This window comes from Lathamus discolor, chromosome 1 (genome assembly GCF_037157495.1).
Source record: "Lathamus discolor isolate bLatDis1 chromosome 1, bLatDis1.hap1, whole genome shotgun sequence".
NCBI lineage: Eukaryota > Metazoa > Chordata > Aves > Psittaciformes > Psittacidae > Lathamus > Lathamus discolor.
Window position 1 is genome coordinate 120494653 of NC_088884.1, and position 21724 is coordinate 120516376.

General features: G+C 37.3%; 1 protein-coding gene across 1 annotated transcript; it reads right to left on the reverse strand.

The window, feature by feature from the left end:
• Positions 1-4607: 4607 nt before the first annotated feature.
• ASIC5 (acid sensing ion channel subunit family member 5) lies at positions 4608-19870 on the reverse strand. Its single transcript, XM_065665235.1, has 10 exons — positions 19831-19870; positions 16132-16438; positions 14571-14802; positions 13353-13472; positions 12231-12380; positions 11518-11665; positions 10450-10506; positions 8253-8421; positions 5414-5505; positions 4608-4807 (listed from the first exon to the last, which is right to left on the reverse strand). The coding sequence occupies exons 1-10, from the start codon at positions 19868-19870 to the stop codon at positions 4608-4610; spliced, it is 1515 nt and encodes a 504-aa protein (XP_065521307.1).
• Between the last annotated feature and the right edge of the window lie 1854 nt (positions 19871-21724).

Below are 21724 nucleotides of genomic sequence, written 5' to 3' on the forward strand. Positions count from 1 at the left end.
GTGGATCTCTATCTCTCTTTTGTAGAAGCACTCCTGATCCCAAAAAAGGCTTAAAAAATACCAAACAAAAAATCATCACCTTGAGTGCATCTGTTCTGGGATAGGAGATGGGTAGGGAGGGGAGGCCCTGTTTGGACGCTGGCTGTGTGTGCCCTGGGAAGGGCATTTGGGAGTTTTTATCTTCTAAAGAAGCTTCCCTTCTTGTGGACACTTTGTTTCTAGTGAGGAGTCAGCAGAGGTGAGTTGCTTCTGGTGCATAGAGGGACTTAACAGTGCCAGAGGGTTGACAGGACAAGGGATGGTCATAAGCAGCATCAGCAAGATGTGATACTAGCTGTGGATCTACAGCAGTATCCTGTTCTACCCCGTTCATACAGAGCTTATTGTTAATAACCCAGTCATGTTTCAACATTGCAGTAAGCAATTATTACAGTATGAGCTTGGCAATATTTCCCGTATCCTAAGTTTAATAGCACATCGAGTCTCAGTCTGAGAATGTGTTTAACTTGGGATACAGTTACAGTGACTAGATGTACTAATGTTTATAGCGTAATGAGGGATATGCACTTCTAAAACACTGTGTACTTTGACAGGCAGTATGAGTGATCCATTATGGTTTATCTTGGTCTGGGATTTTTTAGAATCTCATGATGATCCTTGGATTTCCAAAATACAGAGAAACCCCAGAGCAGTGCTAAAGTGGAAATGAGCCATAAGAAACCAATATATTATATTATATTATATTATATTATATCGTTATATTATAATATATTATATCATGCTTCCATGGGGTATTACTCTGCTGAGGAAGACTGCTTTCCTGAAGTTTCGTTAGCACAGATTCACACACAGTGTGACCGCTTATATCAGGGTGAGAGGGTAGACACAGCTAGCTACCATCAAACTTGAGTGAGTGTATAGGGAAATTCCTGTTTTACTGTATAGTTTCAGCTTAAAGAATTGGTGATTCTTATTTTGTGGAAATTCTTATTTTAACTTAAGCAGTGTTTTCTTAAGCAACAGTAGATCAGCTAGTTTGTATAAGCTCCTTGAGAGATACTTTGATCAGCTTATTTTGATGCAGAATGGGGATGGCTGTATATTTTTGCTCTTTTACCTTGGAAATGAATGTAAACATTGTGCAGCAAAGATGCTGTCAGTTCAGGCTAAATAATGTCAGGTTTGCCCGCACTCCTTTTGAAATATTTACCTCACTCATACATCATTCATCAGAAGGCTTGAAGTTATACTGAGTAATTCCATAAAAGATGTTGAGAAATCAGCTCCACCCATGAGAAGGTTTGGGAACAGAAGTCTAAGGTTAGTGGGGCATCTACTGGTGATTTGTTGCAATGAATTAATCTACTGCATAAAAGTCTGATCCAAATACTTCTCCTGTACAGGCTGTTCTGTGTTCATTTTGTTTTGCCAAACAAGCAAGTGCCAGGCCTGTTTCCTGAGCTCTTTGGCCAAAATATGAATTTCGTGTTGAATAAATCCTTACTTTTTGGCACTCCTTTAGAGATGTCTGGCACATAAATTGCAATAGTAGACTTGTGAAATATCTTAGTTAGAAGAAAGGAAATAAGCTAAAGAATCTTGTCAAAAAATGTGATGCAAGTCTTTAGCAATCTCCAACTTCCCTCAATCGCAATGTATCAGGACAAGTTCTCTGTCTGGTAGGTCATAAAGCTGTCTTCCTTGTACCAGGAGCTACTTGGGATATTCTGATGTGCTGCCCAAGGATGTGGAAATGAATACAATGCATAAAAGAATGAACAATACAATCATAAAATACAGAGCAACCAAACACAGGTCATTATCCACACAACCTAAAAATACCTTCTTCTGTTCTTCAGAAAATGTTGTATGCAATGGCATGGTATTCTCTACAGTATTAAATAAAGATTAACAACTTGTGCAGAATGCATTTTAAAATATCCCAATTTTATTTTTTATTGTGCAACACTGCTTTGGACCAATTGGAAGGTGTCATTGTCAGGCTGGCGTGTTTCTAGCTACAGAATTCTGTGTTGCATCTCTCTGTGCACATTAGACAGGGATTTGGAAGGAGCCCAAAGGGGCTTTCCAAATCATGTCACTAATTTCATTGTTGGGACTAACATTTTAGAATCAAACAGTAAGCATGTGAAAAGTTTGCTGATATCTCTACTTGGGCATGCACTTGTGAAAAGGAAAAGGGAACAAATAAACAGCGAAGTAATGCTAAGCTGGGAGATGATCTCATCGAACTGTTAGAATATCTTGCTTCTGCTGCTGTTATAGGTATGTCATCTTTGCATAGACAGTAAAGCCGAATATTTTCCTAAAACTTTAAAAAATCCTGTTGCCTTAATAGAGCAGTAATCATACATCAAAGTACAAAAGCACCCTTACTTCTGCTCTGCTGCACAGCGCACTTCTAAATTTAGCTGTGCTGCGGAATCAATTGCTTTATATAATCTCATCACAAGCCATTGTTGCAAAAAAGCCATCTGAGTCTGTCACTTGACCTTGGGTAGAACACCAGCCTTTGTTCTGCTTTCTTCAGAGCTACTTTTGTCATGTATGTTAGAAGAATCTATAACCAAGCAGCGATTTTGGCTGTCCTTGTCTAAAGTCAGTGGAGTAAGCAAAAGTAATTTTAGTCTTGTTAAAGTAAGCAAAGATGTAAGTACTTTCTCTTTCTGAGAACTGTTGGCTTGTTGGGGTCTTTTTGCTCATTCTTTAGCATGATCTGTGCTTCATTTCACTTGAACTTTTGACGCAGCAGAAGAGACGCCAGCTTTCTTTTGTTTAGTCCTTACAATACTAATTTTCTTTTTTGCAGTCTTTATTAGTAGAAGAGAAAAAAATCATTGTGATTGATAGCCACAAACCACTTTGATCTCTAAAATACAAGGGATGCTGGATTACTGTGTTTAATCTTTCCTCTGCTTTTCTTTTTATCCACAAGCCAGATAATACGCGATTCCAACTTCCAAACCCATAATTTCTTCTGGATTAAAAAATCTATGGCTATAAACTATTTGAAGCTGGGAGAAATCTTTAGGGAAATATTGCAGTATGTTTGCTGTGTTCTTTCCATTCTTCCTCTGCATCGGCAAAAATGCGCCTTGGATGACAGTGGGGTTAGATAGACCTTTTTGTACAGCTGCTGTTCCAAGTGTGTATGTGTTTGGTGATAGTGATGGGGGGAGGGCGGGGGGGGAAGTCCCAGCAGAAATGATTAATAAAGAAGAATGGAGCAAAAATATCTCTAAGTTAACCTTAAGACCTCTCGAACCTGTTATTCAGTTACTGAGGAGTAAAATTAAGGCATCTCTTTCTAGGAAGCTGTCGTGGTGACATAAGCAGCTGTCGTGCTTACTAAGCAGCCAAATCTTTAAAGTTAGATACAAAATAATGAAAATGCTACTATTTGGCCGTCATTGGCAACAGCTTCTCGTCAACAAAAGCCCCAGGATTCAGGAAATACAGGAAATGTTTTTTGCTTCTGTCCTTTATTATTTTGTCTTAAAATTAGTCTTGGGTGTATCTTTTCCAAGACTGTTTTGTGTCAACGTCTCCTTAAGGGTTTCTATCCAGTCTGTTTGGCACCTCCAAGTGCATCGGAGGCTGTGATTGATAGATTGTGTCAGGAAACATGAATTTGTGCAGAACTGCAGAGACTTATTCTAGAGAAAGACATGCATTAAAGATACACTGTCTAATTTAATTGTATAAATTGAAATTATCCTATTAACTTGCACATTTAAAAATTTTCATGCTGTTTACTAAGATGTTGTATGTAAAAAAAGAGCACAAGACCCCCCTCCAGTGCAAACTTGTTCTATGAGCTTTAGCGTTGGGAGCAGTGGAAAGCGTGTCTACACTGCACTATTCCACATCTTTGGAATTCTATTTAATCACAGAAGGCATCTTTAAAAACATTAGACTATAAATCACTACTGCTCCATAGGCTCACACAGAACTAGGAAAGCGCAGAAGCTTTTCTGAGTACTTCTAAAGGAATAAACATTCAGGAAGCCTGATTCAGCATCAAACCCACAAAATCTTACCCTCATTTGCATTTCAGACAAATGGATAAACCAGTGTAGAGGTTCTTATTATCAGGCACACTCCTAACTCTGATAGGCAAAGCTAGGATATCCCTCACTGGAACGTGTAGCAGTTGTAAGCGACTAGCAAAGACTTCATTGTTAATAAGGAAAATGCTTTTCCAGCATAGCAATGCTCCTTTATGGTGGTTAAGAAGCTTGCGTGTATTTTTGGTGTGTGTATTACTTTTTCTCACAAAATAGAGAAGAACTGGGTCAGAAATGTTAAATTGCACTGTATGTCAGTACCACTTGCTATGTTATTTTAAAAAATTGGTAATTCTTTAAAATTTTAGGTGAAAATTCTGTTTTTCTTTACATGAGAAAGAAAGTGAGACTTTCCAAAGTTCACTCTTAACTTAGCACAGTTAAATAGGTCTAGGTAAAAAAAAAAAATTAGGAAGAATAAGAAGTGCAGGGAAGGGAGCAATGCAAAATATTACTGTCTCGTTTGTGTCTTAGACAGGAAGAGAAGTGGCAGAAACAATTCTGTACTTCTACAAGACACTAACATTCTTGTATTCCTTTGGTTTTTTCCTTGTGTGTTGGGTGGTTGTGGGGTGGATTGTTCCACTGAGGCATTTCAGGAGCTTTCAACAGAAGAAAAATGCACATCCAGCAGAAGTTAGTAAAAATGTACTCGAGCAGTTCTATGATTGTAATCATACTGGCACCACAAAACAATCCAAGCTGGCCACCTACATCAGCTGTAAGAGAAGGAAATAAACATCCTAAGCATTTTGGTTTAGTCTAACAAGGAAACAAGACCTTGCCAGGTTCAAGTGCTAAATAAATTCAGTATAAATAATCCATTGCTTTAAGAAAACAGAATTAATATTCTTAAGAATGTTTATCAGGGAAGACTAATGTGTCTTAAAATTCTAAATAAAAAAGGTAAACAGAACACATCCACTGTGAAACAGATACTTAAAATGTTTCCTATTTCTATGTCTTTTTAACTGTTTTCTTGCATCTCCTCCCCATGTTCTCCCTCTCCTCTCTGAATCCCATAAACATCAGTATTCTTACAGTCCTGTGTGTGATACAGACATAAACAGTGCCAAACTTAATTCTTACTCTCAGCTGTTGTCCATACTGTGGCTTCTTTAATGGAATGACAGGAGAGAGTATCAGAAATGACCATGGCGCAGACATGATTATTACCATTATAACATAAAAGCTGTTGCTTTCTGTTTAGAAACCCATGTAGGCTATGACTTGGGAGTGGAGAGAATAAAAACCAGGTTTGTTTGTGTGGCCTACTTTAGTTCAATTATTAATCAGCAGTAAATAAATGTTAAACATTCACTTACCAAGCAACTCAGTTATAGTCAAGGCCTTCTGCTGCTGAGTTATTTTGTAGCTCAGATCACTATATTTAATGTCAATACTCACAAGGTTCTGCCTAATGACAAATACATACAGTCTTACTAGAGACATTCAGGACTGCTATTCACATTCAGCAATGTTTATCAGCATGGGCAGAGTCAGGGAGGTGTGATGGTGTCTTTTAAAGAACAATTAGTTGACTGTTACCAAAATGAGTTAAATGACTGAAGGAAAAAGAGTTCTAATACCAACACAACAGAAACTTATCAGAGGAGTAGATCTTCAGGCTGTGTTGAGAAAATTACTCTAGAGCTGTACTGTAAGATAGACTTGTACTTTTTAGGGGTCACAGAGATAAGCTTAGTGGAAGTGTCAAGCATCCTGAACTACAGCGGATACAGTGATTGAAAGCGTAGTCTATTGCTCCTGTGTGCAACTGCTGTTTAATTGTGCTTATTTCAATGACCGTGTTTGTGCAGAAGGGGCTTTGTCCTATATGTGAATATTTAGTTCTATCCTGTGCTAATAGCCTCATTTACCTAATTATTACGTAGTTACCTCATCTGTAGATTATATTCTTGCCTGTTGCAAAAGTGGAAGAGTAGTTAAATCTGAGTTGGAGCAAGACCTCTGAAATGATTCAGTGTGAGTAAAGAGCTCATCTTTGATATCATGTCTGCGGAAAGAATCTGCCTAACTCCTGAACAGAATATAAACATAACGGTTGTGGAATAAACCTGATTGCAAACATAATGATGTGACCCTTAAGAATAAAAGTACTGATTATTCTTCAGAAGTGCGAACAGCTACAGATTTTTGGCTTGACAGTGATAATGAGCTCATTAACAATATTCATGATAATGAAATATTTGCTGAATGAAATAATCACTTCTGTCTCTTTAGGTGATAATTCTAAAACTCAGGTAGCACTGAATAATAAAAATAATCTCATTTTCATAACTTCTATTAGTAAGACTTCCTACTGTTGTCATGGAGTTGCTAGCAGAATTATCCAAATAAATATTTAACTTTTCCCTCCTTACATTTTCAGGAAGAAGTAGATTTCAATGTTTTATAGTTTGGAATATGTACTCATTAATACATGGGCAGGAATCCTATTGGTTAAGGCTTGGTAACAGGGGAATGCTCTTTATTTTCACTTGCTTAATTGAATAATTACTGAGTCATGCATGATGTTTACAGACAATAAAATAATCACCAAAGATAATAAGGATTAATAGTTTTGCATATAACAACATGTTTGATTTTCATAATCTTCATTGGAGACAGACTTCTTAGTAGGGCCTGTAGCAACAGGACAAGGGATAATGGGTTTAAACTAAATGAGGATAGTCTCAGACTAGATATAAGGAAGGAATTTCTTACAATGAGTGTGGTGAAACACTGGAACACGTTGGCCAGAGAGTTAGTAGATGCCCTATCCCTGGAAGTGTTTAAGATCAGGTTGGACAGTGCACTGAACAACCTGATCTAATAGATGTCCCTGTTTATTGCAGGGGGTTGGACTAGATGACCCTTAAAGTTTCATTCAAACACAAACTATTCTATGATTCACACAATTACTGGTAACATATAAACATATGTAGACTGATGGCCTCGAGAGTAAGAAAGGTGAAGTCACTGAAACAATGAAATACTCACGATATTTCGTTAGCCAAATTTTCTACAGTTCTTTAGAAACATATTTCAATGTGTGGACACTATGAATTCGTGTAACATGTCTTAATACTTACTTGCACTGTTAACATCTACATCTGTGAGCACGAGGCAGTTCAGTCTATAAAACTGTATTAAATGCTCTTTGACCACTTGATAGTATCTTTCAAACTCAAAATCATTCTATTTCTGGAGATGTAATGCTTGTTTGCAAGAAACTCTGGCATAAATTTATTATATGGTAAGCATAAGGCATGTATGCTCTATTAAAGCATAAACATATATGATATCTCTTCTGTGAAATTAAAAGTATGTAGATTGTCAGCTCAGTGCTACTACTGAGTGACACAGCACTATGCATAACAAGTTCTAATGCCATTTCCTGCATAAAACGTAGTCAATACTGTTGAGACATGTTTTCACACTAGAAGGTCCCTTCTTTTGGGCATAGACCTACTTCTTTTGCTGTGTAGTCTTTTCAGTCACATAGAACTGTGCTATTTCACTCTTCTGCTGTCTCATAAGAATTAATATTGTACTAAATATTTTCTAAATAGCTTCTATAATATATATATGGTATTAGTGGATTCTACTAACAATAGAAAAGAATAATAAACTTGTAACATTGCTACACTAAACCCTAACTCATCAGTGCTTGTAGAATTTCCTTTGAGAATGGGTTGAGAGAAAGGAAAGCAACTTAATATAGTATCTATTTAGGTGGCTCATTGACTTCAGTTGTGGAAGGGTGAAGATTTATCTTCTCTATTGGATGGATTGTCCATGTGGACTGTGGATAGATTTGATAACCTTGCCCTTTATTTTTATTTACAAAAGTGATCAGAAAAACCCACTTTGTTATAAAAGATCAGTGACAGAGTAGTTAATTGAAAACATTACTTTTTAATTGCAGAATCTATTTTACGTTATCCACAAGACTTAGGTGTATCTAAGTATTTTAATATATATGAATATGTATAAATCTTAGCGAATTTTGTCTAAGATTTTTTTATCTCAGAGACAGCATTATTAATATCTCACATAAGAATGTATTTTTTAAAGGTCATATTTAACTCATATGCTCTGTTAGTACACTTAAAAGTACTTGATGATTTCTTTATTAGACAAGGTGTTAAGCAAGATTACCTGATGTATTCTGGGTTTTTCTTCAGTTTTGCAGAATAGTATTTTATAGCATTTTCTCCTCCAAAACTTGAATAGGTGACAGTAGTAGGATAATCTGTTTCTTCACATGGGGCAGGGCAAGTGGAATTGTGGGTTCCTACTGTACATAATCCTTTCATCTCTATATCATCTGAAATTTCAGGATAAAGAATCTACATAGAATTTCTAAAAAAACCCCCCATACAGCTTAAAACCTTCTTTTAAAACTTACAAAATAAGTATCTGTAACTGGCATTTGGGAAATTAGTGCACAGTGATACGGGGTTGAGATTTTTATGTCCCTTTTTCCCAAAGAAATTCAGCACCCAGAAGTATTTCCTCCTCATTAGGGATTTATGTGCTTATTATTTCTCATACAGTTAAACAGCCGGACAACAGAATACTCTCCATGTTCTGTGCTAGCTTTCTGATTACGTGCTTAGGTATATAGTCCTTCGTCTTGGTGCCTTGATGTCTGCCTAGCTCGATTTAGTGCACAGAAACAGCTTCCAGAGCAATGCCAGTTGCAGTTTACTATTATCTGATAACTGCATAAAACTCTTGGTAAACTGATTCACTTTATTTTAACCCCTGCCTGCAATTTGATAATTCGGCTTAAGACAACTAGGAGGGCTTAGGGACAGCTTTTTTCTTCAAATACTAAAGAGAAGCCACAATATTCTGCAGGTCTGGCTGCTCATGAAGTTGAAGAGCTATTCCTCTGATGAGGTTCTAATAGAAAGAAGTCGTTATATAAATCCAGGAAACCTGGAGAAAATTAATGTAGAAGAAAAATGGTAAGGCATAAATGTTTCCTAAAGCATAAACCATCACCCGAAGGTCTCTAGTACTCTGAGATGAGTACCATAGCCTCCTGCTTGTGATGCTGTGTTTGTCCTGATGCTGTGGTGGCCGTTGTGGTTTTGGGCTTTTGCAACCTGCAGGGGAGGAGATATCTCAGCCTGCTAGTTGATGATTTGAGGTGCTCTTCAGGGATGCTGGTGTCGTGGATTTTATTCACAGTCAGACTTTAGGGTTCCTAAAATACATGCTCTCACCAATGGTAGGTCCTGCAGATAGTGCTGTCGTTTGAGATTTTCTTATCAGATGTCTAACTTCTCCTTCACTGTAAAGGGAGACTTAACACCTAACTTGGGGATCTGGGGACCAGATGCCTACAAGCCAGGTTCCTGATGTACAGTGCTGTGATGCCGTTTCCTTGTGGGGTACAATCCTTGATAAGGTTTTGGGGGTTATTTTATATAGCTCACTGGTTTCATTGAAACTTGGTTACAGAATATCCATTCAGTAAAACAATACACACATTTCCACCGTGACAGGCTATCAAAGATTGTGATTATATAAGGATGTGAATTTAGTGGGATCTATTTCGAGACAGCCACAGGAGAAATAATCATTGTTCCTAGTAGTAGATCTTGCTGAATATTGCACACACCTAATCAAAACAGAAATAAGCCCCTGCACAGGCCCACCAAGACTTGTTCATCTGCTTGTTATCTTAATCACCCATTCCTTTGGGAGAGTCAAGAATCCAACACAATTGAAAAGGAGGCCTTCTAGAGTTCATGAAAAGTTACTTCTCAGATTACCAGTTGCAGTATTCTCCAGATTTTGCAGATTCCATATCTATTGTGTGCACATTAATTGATTACAGAACTTACTTGAATTTGGAGCACTTTGGAAATCTATCATTCGTTTTACTATTGAAAAGATAGAACTTTAAAGTCCAGTGATTTTTGAATTATATTTTCTATCACCTAGCAAACCTGTTATTACTGTGCTGTTCACTTTTCTGTCACAAACACAAAGAATACAACGTTGGAGCTAGAACGATGATACTTTGAAGATCCAAAAAAGCAAGACAGAGGCTTGATGATGGAAAACAGATTAATTGAACACTTTTCTATTTTACACCATTTCTGATTAGTAAAATTAATTCTTATGTTTGATTTTGTGGTTTGTTGGGTTTTCTTGGTTTTTTGGTGTGGGGTTTTTTTTCTAATTGGCATCTATTTTAAGCTCCATTCTGGTCTCTCTTTGAAGAATATTTAATGAACTGGGATGTACTCAGTTTCAGTACTATTTTTGGTATTTTTTTAATTGACGGGTACTGTCTGCTATTTGGAATTGGCTTAGAGAATATGAAGTTATTACTTACAGACTGCCGGATAAACACAATTGTAATACTTCAGCAAATCACATTCTGTTCCGTTTCCTGAAAAATAAACAACAAACTTTGGGAACTTCAATTAGAAGCTCTATTTGTACCCAACTGAAATACAATGTCATCAAAGCCTGCTTAGCACTTCATGTTTATCATTACACAACTGAGAAATCAATTCGTTTGGGCATGTTGCAGTTATCAACACCAAAAGGGGTACATAGTGACAAAAGACAACAGACCAAGCCAGGAAGCTTGCTGTTGGAGCAAACATCTTTATTATGTTTGCCAGCCAGAACTACCTTTAAGCTTGTGATGAACTTTTTGTGTTAGCTTGCTGAAGCAGGGTATTTCTGCTTTTCTGAGTGGAAATGAGAAAACAAAGTAGGGTAGATGGGATTACACCCATCTATGATTACACCCATGCATGATTACACCCCATGTGTTTCAGCAAAAGTTTTGAACTTCATGCAAGAGTTAATTGGAGACCTAAGGGGTAAGATGGCCCCCTGAAATAACAGTAAACTTTTCCGATTTCAGATGACACCCATTTTCTTCCCTTGCGTGGCAATACTACTTTGCAGTTTGGCACACAGTTAAAGAAGGCATTGCCCTCCTTTATCTAACTGCTATTGTATAAAGCTCTCACCCTGGCTAGGGAGACCTAGATTTAATTTCCTTCTCAAACCTCTTTCCATGAGAGTTTCCAGGAGACTGACAGCCTCCTTTCCAAGAGGCTGCCAAACCAATCGATTGGAGGTCACTCCTTAATGGGTCTCCCTTAGCGAAAACATTCTGCCTTGCCTGGGAATATGTAAAAATGTATCGAGTCGGACAGTGGAGGCAGGACAGTGCTTTCTTACCCCCTAGTTGTGAAAAAAGATCAGTGAGAGCAGAGATTTGGGTTCTAGCTCTTGCTCTAGAGAGAGGTGGCATTATTATCATTGCTTTTAATGCTGAAAAGGTGGGAAAGAGGAGACTTTCCCTGTCTCCTTTGCTGTTCAATAACAGGTGAGGACTCCTAGGAAGATGATCAGCGTATGGTTTGATATTCCTGAGAAATACCTGGAAGAATGAATGGCAAGCAGCCACACCAATCCTGTATGTACCGGGCTTTGCATTCCTGCAGACATCCATTAGTACTATAAATCCTGTGGTAGCGAAGCTTTTTATCAGGCTTGCACTCTCCCCATGGGTATTCTTGGATAATTGACTGTAGGATAATAATAACAGAAGATATATATATGTATTTTGTCTCAGTTTTAAATGTAGATGTTATTTTCTCACAATTTAAAGTACTAAGGAAGCCTGTTGAAGACATAAGCAGTAACATTGTGAATTAATTGGAGGCAATTACAGGTTATGCTTTTGGGATCATAAAATCAGCTCCTCTCACAGCAAAAGTAGGACTTGATCAGAAAGCCTAGTGCAGACGGGTAGTCCGCTCCTCTTGGATTCCACTAGGAATGTGAGACAGCATTAATGCTAACAGAATATGCTTTGGAGTCCCTGTATCATTATATGTCAGCAAGACTGTAAGATGTTAGGGAAGAAAGGCTGACTTGAATAGATACTGATTATGATGACCAGTGGCACCCTCCCCTGCCACCCCAAAATTGCAGTAATTTTGTTTGTATCTGAAGGAAATGTTATTTTTAGGAGTCACTTTGGCATGATGAAATACTTAACTTCCAAAATGTCTAACTCATGGTCATACTTCAGAAGAGAAGTAGAGAGAGCAAAGACCAATATTACCCAGTGATGGACAAAGTCCTTACCTTCAGCTGGCGGATTGCAACCTGTGCATGCATTCCAACTGGTGTTAGCAAACCTAAACCATCAAAGTGTGGAAGCTCTCTGGGTGAATGGATATCAAAAGTTACACCAGCATCAGTATAACCAAGAGAGGGTTCATCGGTGAATTGTTCCTGATGCAAAAAGAATTATTTAACGTAGTTTTGGCTCTGCTTACCATCTGAAGCTTTAGCTATATTTAAAATGGTGCTGTGCTTTTTGATTTGGTCTTGTATCTCTAGTCGCATTTTAGGCAATTTACAGATAAATATAGAAGCAAACTGACTCGAATTTTCTTTGATAATGGCCTCTGTGGGTTTTCTTCCAGTTAGTATAAAATTCAGGGTTTTTTTTTATTCCTTCTGTCATCTCCCAGTTTCAAAAGCAAGAAGACATAGATAAATGTTTACTCATAACTTGGATATTCTCTCCTTTTACTTGCAACTACCCATCACATTTCAGCAAACTTTCCATTACTCTCTCCAGAACCTGTCACTCCTGTCTCGTAATTCCTAGAGAATAAACGTGAATATCTAAGTCATTCATCACTCGAAATTTTAGTTTTCCTCTCTGACCTCACAAGGTGATATTAATTTTCTGGGTTTTGTTGCTCAAATATAATTCTAATGAGGCCAGAGGCTGTAGTGCAAAGACCAGATCTTAGCTGTCATCGGGCACTTACAGCTGCTGCAACTAAAATTTAGTAATGCTTTAGAAGCTGGCACCATATGACCTCCCTTACTGGGCCTTTTATTAAAATGAATTTATGTCACCCCAAAGTGCTTGTATAAAACGAGATTACTGCTCTGATGACATGTTTTAACTGTAGGTGAACTGTGCATATGTACATACACATTCACTTGCAACTTTTGGAACCATTTAGCTGGGGACAGAGTAAATAATTCTGACTTTTAAAATCTGTGTTAGATCTTCCCTTGAAAATACCCTCTCACTCAGAAATGGTCTTCATATAGAAATTTGTGCATGAAATTCTGAGGGTCTGTGTAAAACCAGCCAAACAAAAACACAAATCCAAACCAAACCAACTCCATTCAGCCGTAAGTTATTACATGATTTGTGATTTATAATCATTAGGATAGTTGTACCTGTTGGACATCAAAAAGCAAATGTAAGCCTCTTCCAGACAAACTCACTCTTCTTGCTGCAAGATCATTGTGATTAAAAGTAAAGCAGTTTCCGTATTCAGTGAAAACATGTTCAAAATCCTTCAATAAAGGAAAATAGGGAAGAGTAAAAGGAAAGAAGTTTCCTTAGTGAATCACAATGCAAGAGATGGACTACTGGAGTGTTTGTTTTTCTTAAAGGCAATGCTGAATATTTCAATCAGAAAAGTGCTAATTGATGGAAATATTCAGAAGGATTTCACCCTTTCTGTAGGAAATGAAGTTTAAAGGAGAAATTTCATGTTGTTTATTAATACTTATTAGCTGCTCAGAATCATTTAATGAAGTCCTCTTTTTCTGTACGTATAGAAATTATATAGTTACATTATATAGAGATATATATTATTTAATAGACATATATTCAAAACCAACTTGTGTAGTTTTTTCAGTACATGTTTAGTGAAGACTGTTTCAAATCTGAATGTTGTTACACATGAAAGTATAGTATTTGCTTTAGTTTTAGTTATTAACACTAGCATCTTTCAGTCAAGAGGGCTCTCCAATGCCTAATTTTATAAGTTATAGCATATCTAAAGGTTATATCTGAAAGAATAAGGTCCTGACTTTTCTGTTCACGTTTTCTATTTAAGTTGGGAATTGCTCTATGGAAGAATTGACATAAAAATACAATGATCACATTCTTTGGTTGTTGTCCAAAATTCCCAAAGCTGGACTATTTTCACCTCATTATTTAAAATTCCTGTGGAGTCTGCATGTAGTTACCCTGACTGTCTGTATTCTTGACCTCAAGAACAAAAGTATTCAATCATGTATTGCAAAAAACTGTTCAAACTGACCTTCATTACAGGCTATTTATGGACAAGGTTGTTAGATACAGTCTGAAGGTTTGACAGTTGCCAAAGGCTGCTATCTCCAGTGCAGAAGTGGCACAGGACCAAGAGCAATTTAGACCGAAATCCCATTTTACAACTCAGGGAGTCCTGCAGGCTGTCTCCCCAGTCAGTGAGAGAACTGGGGTCCTCAGGAGAGTTTAGAGCAGAACTTTCTTTCTCCATTGGGTGACTGTAAAGGGACAATAGCGGGGAGTAGCTGGCAAAGAGAGGTGTCTCTAGTGGGGAGCACTAAGAATATACCCCTTTCTCCACCATGCTGCTGTTTCAGTAAAATAAACATCTTTACCTGTGGGTAACATGGCTTTCCAAAAAAGTCACATTCTACCAGTGTGCTGCTGTTCAGATAAAACCCGTTTTTCTTTGTAAACTCTTTGATGCTGAAGTTCTGATTCCCAAGAAGAAAATCATTGAGCTCTTGAGAAAATTTATTTTCCATAGAAAAATTGTGGAGTACTCCAGACACAATGTTCCAAATGAAAAAAATTATCTTGAGGTTGTTTACTGCATGAGCTTGGAACCTGTCAAGGGAGGGAGAAAAAATTGCTTAGTTCTGTGCATCTCAAAGCTGCTCTTGCCAAATCTGTGACACAATTTGTTGTCTGCTTGCAAAATGTGATTCTTGCCCACCACAATGCACTTTGGTCTCTACAATATAAATATATATTATAAATTCTATTTTCTATATTACAATTATGTATTTTATATATATATATATAATTTGATATAAATAGAATAAAAAATATAGTCTCCATTTCTAGGAAGCTATTTTCCGTATCTGAAAAGAGAAAATAGACACCTTCCCATGGCTATTCTGGTCAGTCATTGGACACATTTCTGTAGATTCGCCATCTGTGTAAGACAACAACCAAATTTGTAGAAGTGATGAGAAACTGAACAATTATATTTGCAAGTGGGAAACTAGCTGGGAGGAGCCATTCCTTTAAAAAATGCTGTCTTCTATCATTTATGAAATTAATTTGTAAGTGCATTTGCCGTGCTCTCATATACCTGCTTTACTAAGGCATTACACGCCAGTATAGAGACGATCTACCTTCCCATAAGCTCTGTGGCTCCATCTGCGGTGAATGATCTGCAATATAACCTAGGATGGCTTTACGTGGGGCAATGCGAGGGATGCAAACAGTTCCAGATATTTGAGACTGGGACTTCTAGCTGATTCTGCCAGGGAAAGGCAGAAGACTGAAACAATGTGGGTAAACTTTCTGTATTTCTAAAACTGTTCCTAAATTACACATTTGCTCTAAAAATCAGGCTGTAGGTTTGTAAAATTATTTTCAAAGTGGCCGCATCTGAATGTTGGCTATTATCTTCAGATGTAGAAATCTGTAGTGAACTTCCATGACTTCCAAACAGCCAATGCTTCCCTCCTGCAAATCCCACTGACACCAGCTAGACCCATGAAGGTTGAGCATCTCTGAAAAACAGCATCTGCTTTGTCCAAAATTTCTCCATTTGCATGAAGTTTCTGTTTGAATATCTGTGTTTGCAAATCTTGTGTTTTATTTTTAGCTTGGGTGTAACTGAGGACTGTTCCTTAGTTGCACTTTATAAGCAGTGCTTGTACATGGAAGAACACCACCAGAGAGGTGTTTCTATCCCAACTTATGGTTTGAAATGTAAAAATCTGTAGTGCAATTGTTCATCTGAAGGAAGAGGAAGATTCTTGCACTTTCCTCTTCATTTAAATCTCATGTGGTGGTGTGGAAGACATGCCCCTCAGAGCCGTATTTATTTTATGTGATTTGTTAAGGCATGTTGTGGAAGCCAACTGTTTTCACATATAAAGGTATTGCCTCTAAAGAGCAAATAACAAATATAACTTTTACCTGTTCAAGTTGCAGAAAGTCACAGCAGGGAATTGGACATTTTCCACATACTGAACTACCACTGTAGTTGTGGTTGGCCAGGTGAAGTAGTAGACGAAGCGACTGCAAATTTGCCATGTAACAGTGGCAAAACAGCCCATGACTACAAACAGCCACAGCACTTTGCGAGTCTTGCTCTGTGTTTGAACAATATTATGCACTCCGTGAAATGAAGTGGATGAGGCAAACTCCTGATGATAATTCCTTCTGTCATCCACATGTGGCACCACTTTCTTTATCAAGCACAATTGTATCTTTTTCAGTATTCCTTAATATGGAACAAAGTGAAAACACATTTGTAAAATTAGCATTTAATTGACACTTAAAGGAAACCATATAATCTTTATATTGGAAGCAGCTGTAAAATTGTAACTGTTAATTCTCTTTAAGTGGTGAACTTGCTTCTGAGGATGGAAGAATTGTGTGCTGTGAGATGAGCTCAGTGCTGCCTGGGAACAGACCATATCTCACAATATTTCAAGCACACAAATTTGTAAGCACATTAATATAAAAGGGTAGTTCCACTTCTGTCAAAAAGATTGGATTTTGACATACCTCAGTGATATAAGACCAGAGGTTGCTGTGAACCTACTGTAAAAAGCTGAGCATCTGATTTTTACAGTGACATCCCATTAAAGGCCTGGTCCTTCATACTTGCTCTGAGAAATTAGGTAAGAAGGGAAAGATATGGAATCATATTGAAAGAAATTTTACTCTTTCATTATTAAAAGTTTTTGGATAAAACTTGAAGTTACAGGTTCAAAAGGAAAGCTACTGTCTTGGTTTTTAGGTTTGTACGTGTCTGATTCCTTAACTTTGAAACAGGAATGGTTTTAGTTTTCATTTATCCTGCTTTTCTGCAAAGTGATGTTAAAAAAGTATTTTTAGATCTAAGTTTAAAAACAGTAACAGTAATGAATATTATCAGTACCTGGAAATGTAGTAATTTTTTTATGCTTGTTGCTGAATGATCTTTGGGCATGGATTTGAACAAAATGTTCTCTCAAAACATCCAGATGAGGGAAACTTAATAAGGGCTTTCCTGTATCTAGTTATAATTGGACCAGTCTCTTTGCGAAGTGCTTCATTTTCAGATTATCTGCTACTTTATTTTGTCATTAAGAAAGTCCATAGGAGCCATAAATTAAAGAAAGTTTGTGAGACAATAATGATTAGGACTTGAAAATATATTTAGATTAGCATTTAACAACAATTAAATCCTTCCCTAATTCCATTTTTTTAACCAGAAAATAGATTTAATAGTGTGGCGTACATGGGAGGAAGATAATATACCCTTTATAAGACTGATTTACTTGAGGCTATTACAGTCGATCAGAGGATCAAAGGGATGTAAAAGGGTCATCTGCCAAAGCTATTGTGACCACATCAGCAATCTGGGATGCTGCTTTGGTCTCTGCACAGCCTGTGGATTGTAATAATGAAATCTCAGATGATGCTAGATTTCAAAATGTTTCTGAAGGGAAAGAATTTTCTCTATGTTTCTCTTTAAAGACATAAGACCTTTGATCAGTACTGGTTGAGTTTACTGTGAACCCTCTTTATCATCAGTTTTCTGCTGGAAAACTGTTCAAAAGTTTCTCTCCTAGCTCTAGTGACTACTGGATCCCATTGCAAAGCTGTTCACCCACTTGTGCTTTTGTCTTGCTGTAGGCTTCCCTCTCACCAGCGCGTGTGCAGTGGGACAAGCACTTTGCATGTTCCCTGAGTAACAGCAGAGCAAACTACATTCCTACCATGGGTCTGAATCTGCTGTCCATAGGTTCTAGCAAGAGACCACAAGCAGTCAAACCCTATTCTCTGAGGAAAAGTGCTGTGTATGTTCATTCCTTCTACATACACTGTGCTAAGTTAGAGAATGATAGCATAACCCTATATAAGAGTGCACTGCCATCAAAACCCACTAGTTAGCTTAATCAGCAGAAATGTAACTTAGCATCTATGCAAATATATAACTAAGTTGTATTTAGCTGTTGTGCATAGCTACTACAGTAAATATACATGGTTTTATCTGATTGTGAAATTTTTGCTGTTAGTGCATAAGATTATCTAATATTGTATTGCTGCTTTCATCGCTGTCTTTCCCCAGAAGAATTAGCACTACTAGGTGAGTGTATTTAAGAATCCTTACTCTACTTTCACGTTTCATTAGAAAATGCTATAATTAAAAAAAAAAAATAGAAAAAAAGATTTTTAACTACAAAGGGTCACATGGTAGATTTCTGGTATGAAATTTCTCACATGTGGTGGATTGAAAACAGTATGAAATATGTGAATTAGGAGTAGTCATTTGCTCTGGTGTTTGGTTTATTTGAGTAACAAGTACATTCCAATGATATATAATTAATGATAGAATGGTTATTCCAGATCTCATTTGATAAATAATAATACACCACAATAATGGGTGGATGTGAGATTATAAATGATTAACTCTTCATCCTATGCAAAGCTTGGGCTGTGTCTATCTGGACTAAGGTTGTGTAACCAACACAGATGAACTAGCTTTAAGCTGAGTATCCAAGCTGCTGCTAGAGAGTAAGGTTTTGTAAGACCTCAGACTATTAGTAAGGTCTTGAGAGCGCTATGTTCTTTTAGTACCAGTACAAAGTACATGAAATGTAGGCACTAAGCTAAAAAAAAAAAAATATATAAATTGTCGAAGATGTGAATAAACCCAATATTTATAGAAGATCCAAAGGGTAGAGCATGGATAAGTAAAAAAGCAAGGAGGCAACTAAATGAGAGGAATCCAGATCTAAGAGCAAATGACATATTTGGAGCCAAATATAGAACATAAATGTAAGAACTGTAAGGTAGCAAATATGTTCAGCATGGGCTACAGATGCTTTGCCTCAGGAAACACTGACTACTGGAGAAGCCCCAAGAACCATCATGGTTAGTAAGAGAAACCTGATTTTCCAGTCAGTGCTGTTAAAGAAGAAATGAGTTCCCTGCACCAGGGACACACGGCCAGGGACATACAGTTATCAGCTTATATAAAAACCTCAGAAGTTCACAGTATCTTTAATGTTAACACTGTAAATTGAATAATTGACTTTAAAAGGTTTTTTAATTTCACTCAGCGATTAGTTGGTCACAGTCTAAAACTGCTTGCATATACTGATAGATAACAGTAATAGGCTCTTTGATCTAGTGAGGAAAAAAAAAAGTAACAGGTCCTTGTGGGAAGAACTGGAATGTAAGCTTTTGCATAGCAGAAATAAGGTACAAAATTTTCATTTTTATATTCCCAGTGTTTAAGTGTGATTGGATTTTCATTAATGAACATATTAAAAAAGAATGGCCTTTTAAAATATAGCTCAGCAGCAGCAGGAGCTCTTGCCTGGAAGGAGTTATATCGTTCAGAATAGTAGTTGCCTAGTTAAAACTGTGTTGTCTTTATTCTAAATGCACAAATAGCTAGAGACTTTTTCCTCACCTCTTAAGTAACTGTGATTATTTTTTTTTCTACAAGCTTTTTTCATCTCTCTATGTCTTGAAAATGTACACTACTGCAATTTTTGGACAAGGTTAAAAGAGAAACGAGGCATATTTTCTCATTTTGGTTGTCAGCCCTGAAAAAACCCTACCAAAATGTAACAAAACTCTTGGTAAAGCACTCCAATATGTCTAGTCACATACCTTTAGCATCTGATTGAATGAATCGCCGAAGCTGGTCCATGAGGCTTTGCTTATTTCAGCAAGGAAGGAATGGATAACAAGCTGCCTTATCACTGTGATCATTGCTAGGTAATGGCTTTTATAGAAAACTAGATGGGAGGTGATGCTCAATGACACATAACACTGGGCAATTTACCTACCAGGGTTGCTATGTTTTGCATTTAAGTAAAGTGCTTTGCAAAATAAAAGATTATTTTTATGACAGGATCATATTTATATATATTTCAAGTAAGTATTATACTAATAATAGTACAAGTGCAGGCTTGACTGGTGTGTTGCACCACCTTGCAAATTTTTTCTGTATTTTTGCCTGTTATTTTAGAAAGACCAGTTATCTAAACTAAAATACTGTGCTGTTCAGAACTGAATAGATTCCCTTTAATTAGATAAGGAGCCCTTCCTGCTCTGGAGGGCAATGAATGTCTGCCACTAGGTTCCCACCAGCAGCAGAATTCAGTTCATCCACACTTTGAATAGCTGTCTTCATAACCAGCTCCAGATTTCATGTTCTTGTGGGCCTTAGCAAAAGTGAGCTGTTATTCCTGAGAACTGACCCTCTGAGTGAGGATGAAAATGCATGAAGAGTCAATCATTCCAGTAACCCCTTAAGATGAAGGGCAGAGACTGCTTTTGTCTTAGATGTGTGGTATGATCTTGTTTGAAGTTTGTTTCAACTTAGAAACTAAGCATCTAATAGTAGGCAATTAAAAATACAAATAATTTTAGACCTGGGCTGTGCTTGATTAATGCTCTAGAAAATAATAATAAACCCCCCTCTGCACATTCCCTCTCTGATCCAGTTCTTTCACTCACTCTCTTAGTAATGCTCCATTAGATTGCCCATAGTGTTCTTGGGTTATCAGGTATATTAACTTGGTCCCTCAGTGCCTCACTGTCTAGTTGCGTGCCGACAACTTGGCAGTTGTTTTCTGCCATGTTGTTAAAACTACAAGCAGCAAGCTAAGGCACTGAACTCCATTTAGTCGCTCCAGTGTGACAAGCAGAAGATTTTTGTACTTGGCTTCTTGGAAAGCCTAGCTCCATTTGCCACTTTTGCCTCACCAGTGAGGCTCTTTGCTGGGGCAAGCTTTGCACAGCACTTGCGTTCACTCAAGCAGTGAAGTGCTTAACGGTAAACTGTTTTTCAGCATCTGTGTGTAACTAAGCCACATCTAGCTCTCCGCTGAGCAGTGATTTGCAGATCTGTTGAGTCCTATTAATGCAAACCACTTTAACTCACAGTACCCAGATGATGCCTCTTGCTTGAGTTGCTTGACTTCTCAAAGCAAATTATGTTGGTCTTTATAGCACTATGTGCATACAACTAAGGAGTACAAACTGTAAATTGTTCTCCACGCAGCAAATACGATTCATCCTACTGGTGTTTGTGGTAAAACTTCTGTGAGTTGTTGTCTTACAAAGAACCTTTATGTAATACTTTAGACAGACATGGGTTGTGTTGTCTTTTGTTGTGTTTTTTTGTTTGGTTGTGTTTTACATAAGAAAGTGATTTTAAAAGACTTCTTTTATAGTTGTTTTACAGTAATTCTGAAGCAAACACTAGGGGGCGAAGACCAACCTTGTATTTGTTCATCTTTCCCAAATGGCCTGCACAAACAGCTTTCGGATTATTACTTGGTCACAGCCAGCTTGGTTTGTCAGCTCAGTTCTTGCAGTGTGTATCTGGTTAGCTGAATAACACGTTCCCTAATATGTAATGCAGCAAAGGTTAGGAAAAGCAACCAATGAAGAGGTGGTCACGATGGCTTTTGTCCATCCATATTGTAAATTTTGTACTCAAAATGTCATTCCTCAGTGTTGTTCAGTTCTCCTAATGTGCTAAATTTAAACAAAA

What these genes read in the sequence shown, in the direction of transcription:
- ASIC5 (XM_065665235.1), bottom strand. Translation starts at nt 19,870, where the DNA reads ATGGACCAGCTTCGGCGATTCATTCAATCAGATGCTAAAG. An exon ending in CATTCAATCAGATGCTAAAG is followed by an intron (nt 16,439 to 19,830) that starts GTATGTGACTAG and finishes TTCCATATTAAG; the next exon opens with GAATACTGAAAAAGATACAA. An exon ending in ACTTTCTGCAACTTGAACAG is followed by an intron (nt 14,803 to 16,131) that starts GTAAAAGTTATA and finishes CTCCCTTGACAG; the next exon opens with GTTCCAAGCTCATGCAGTAA.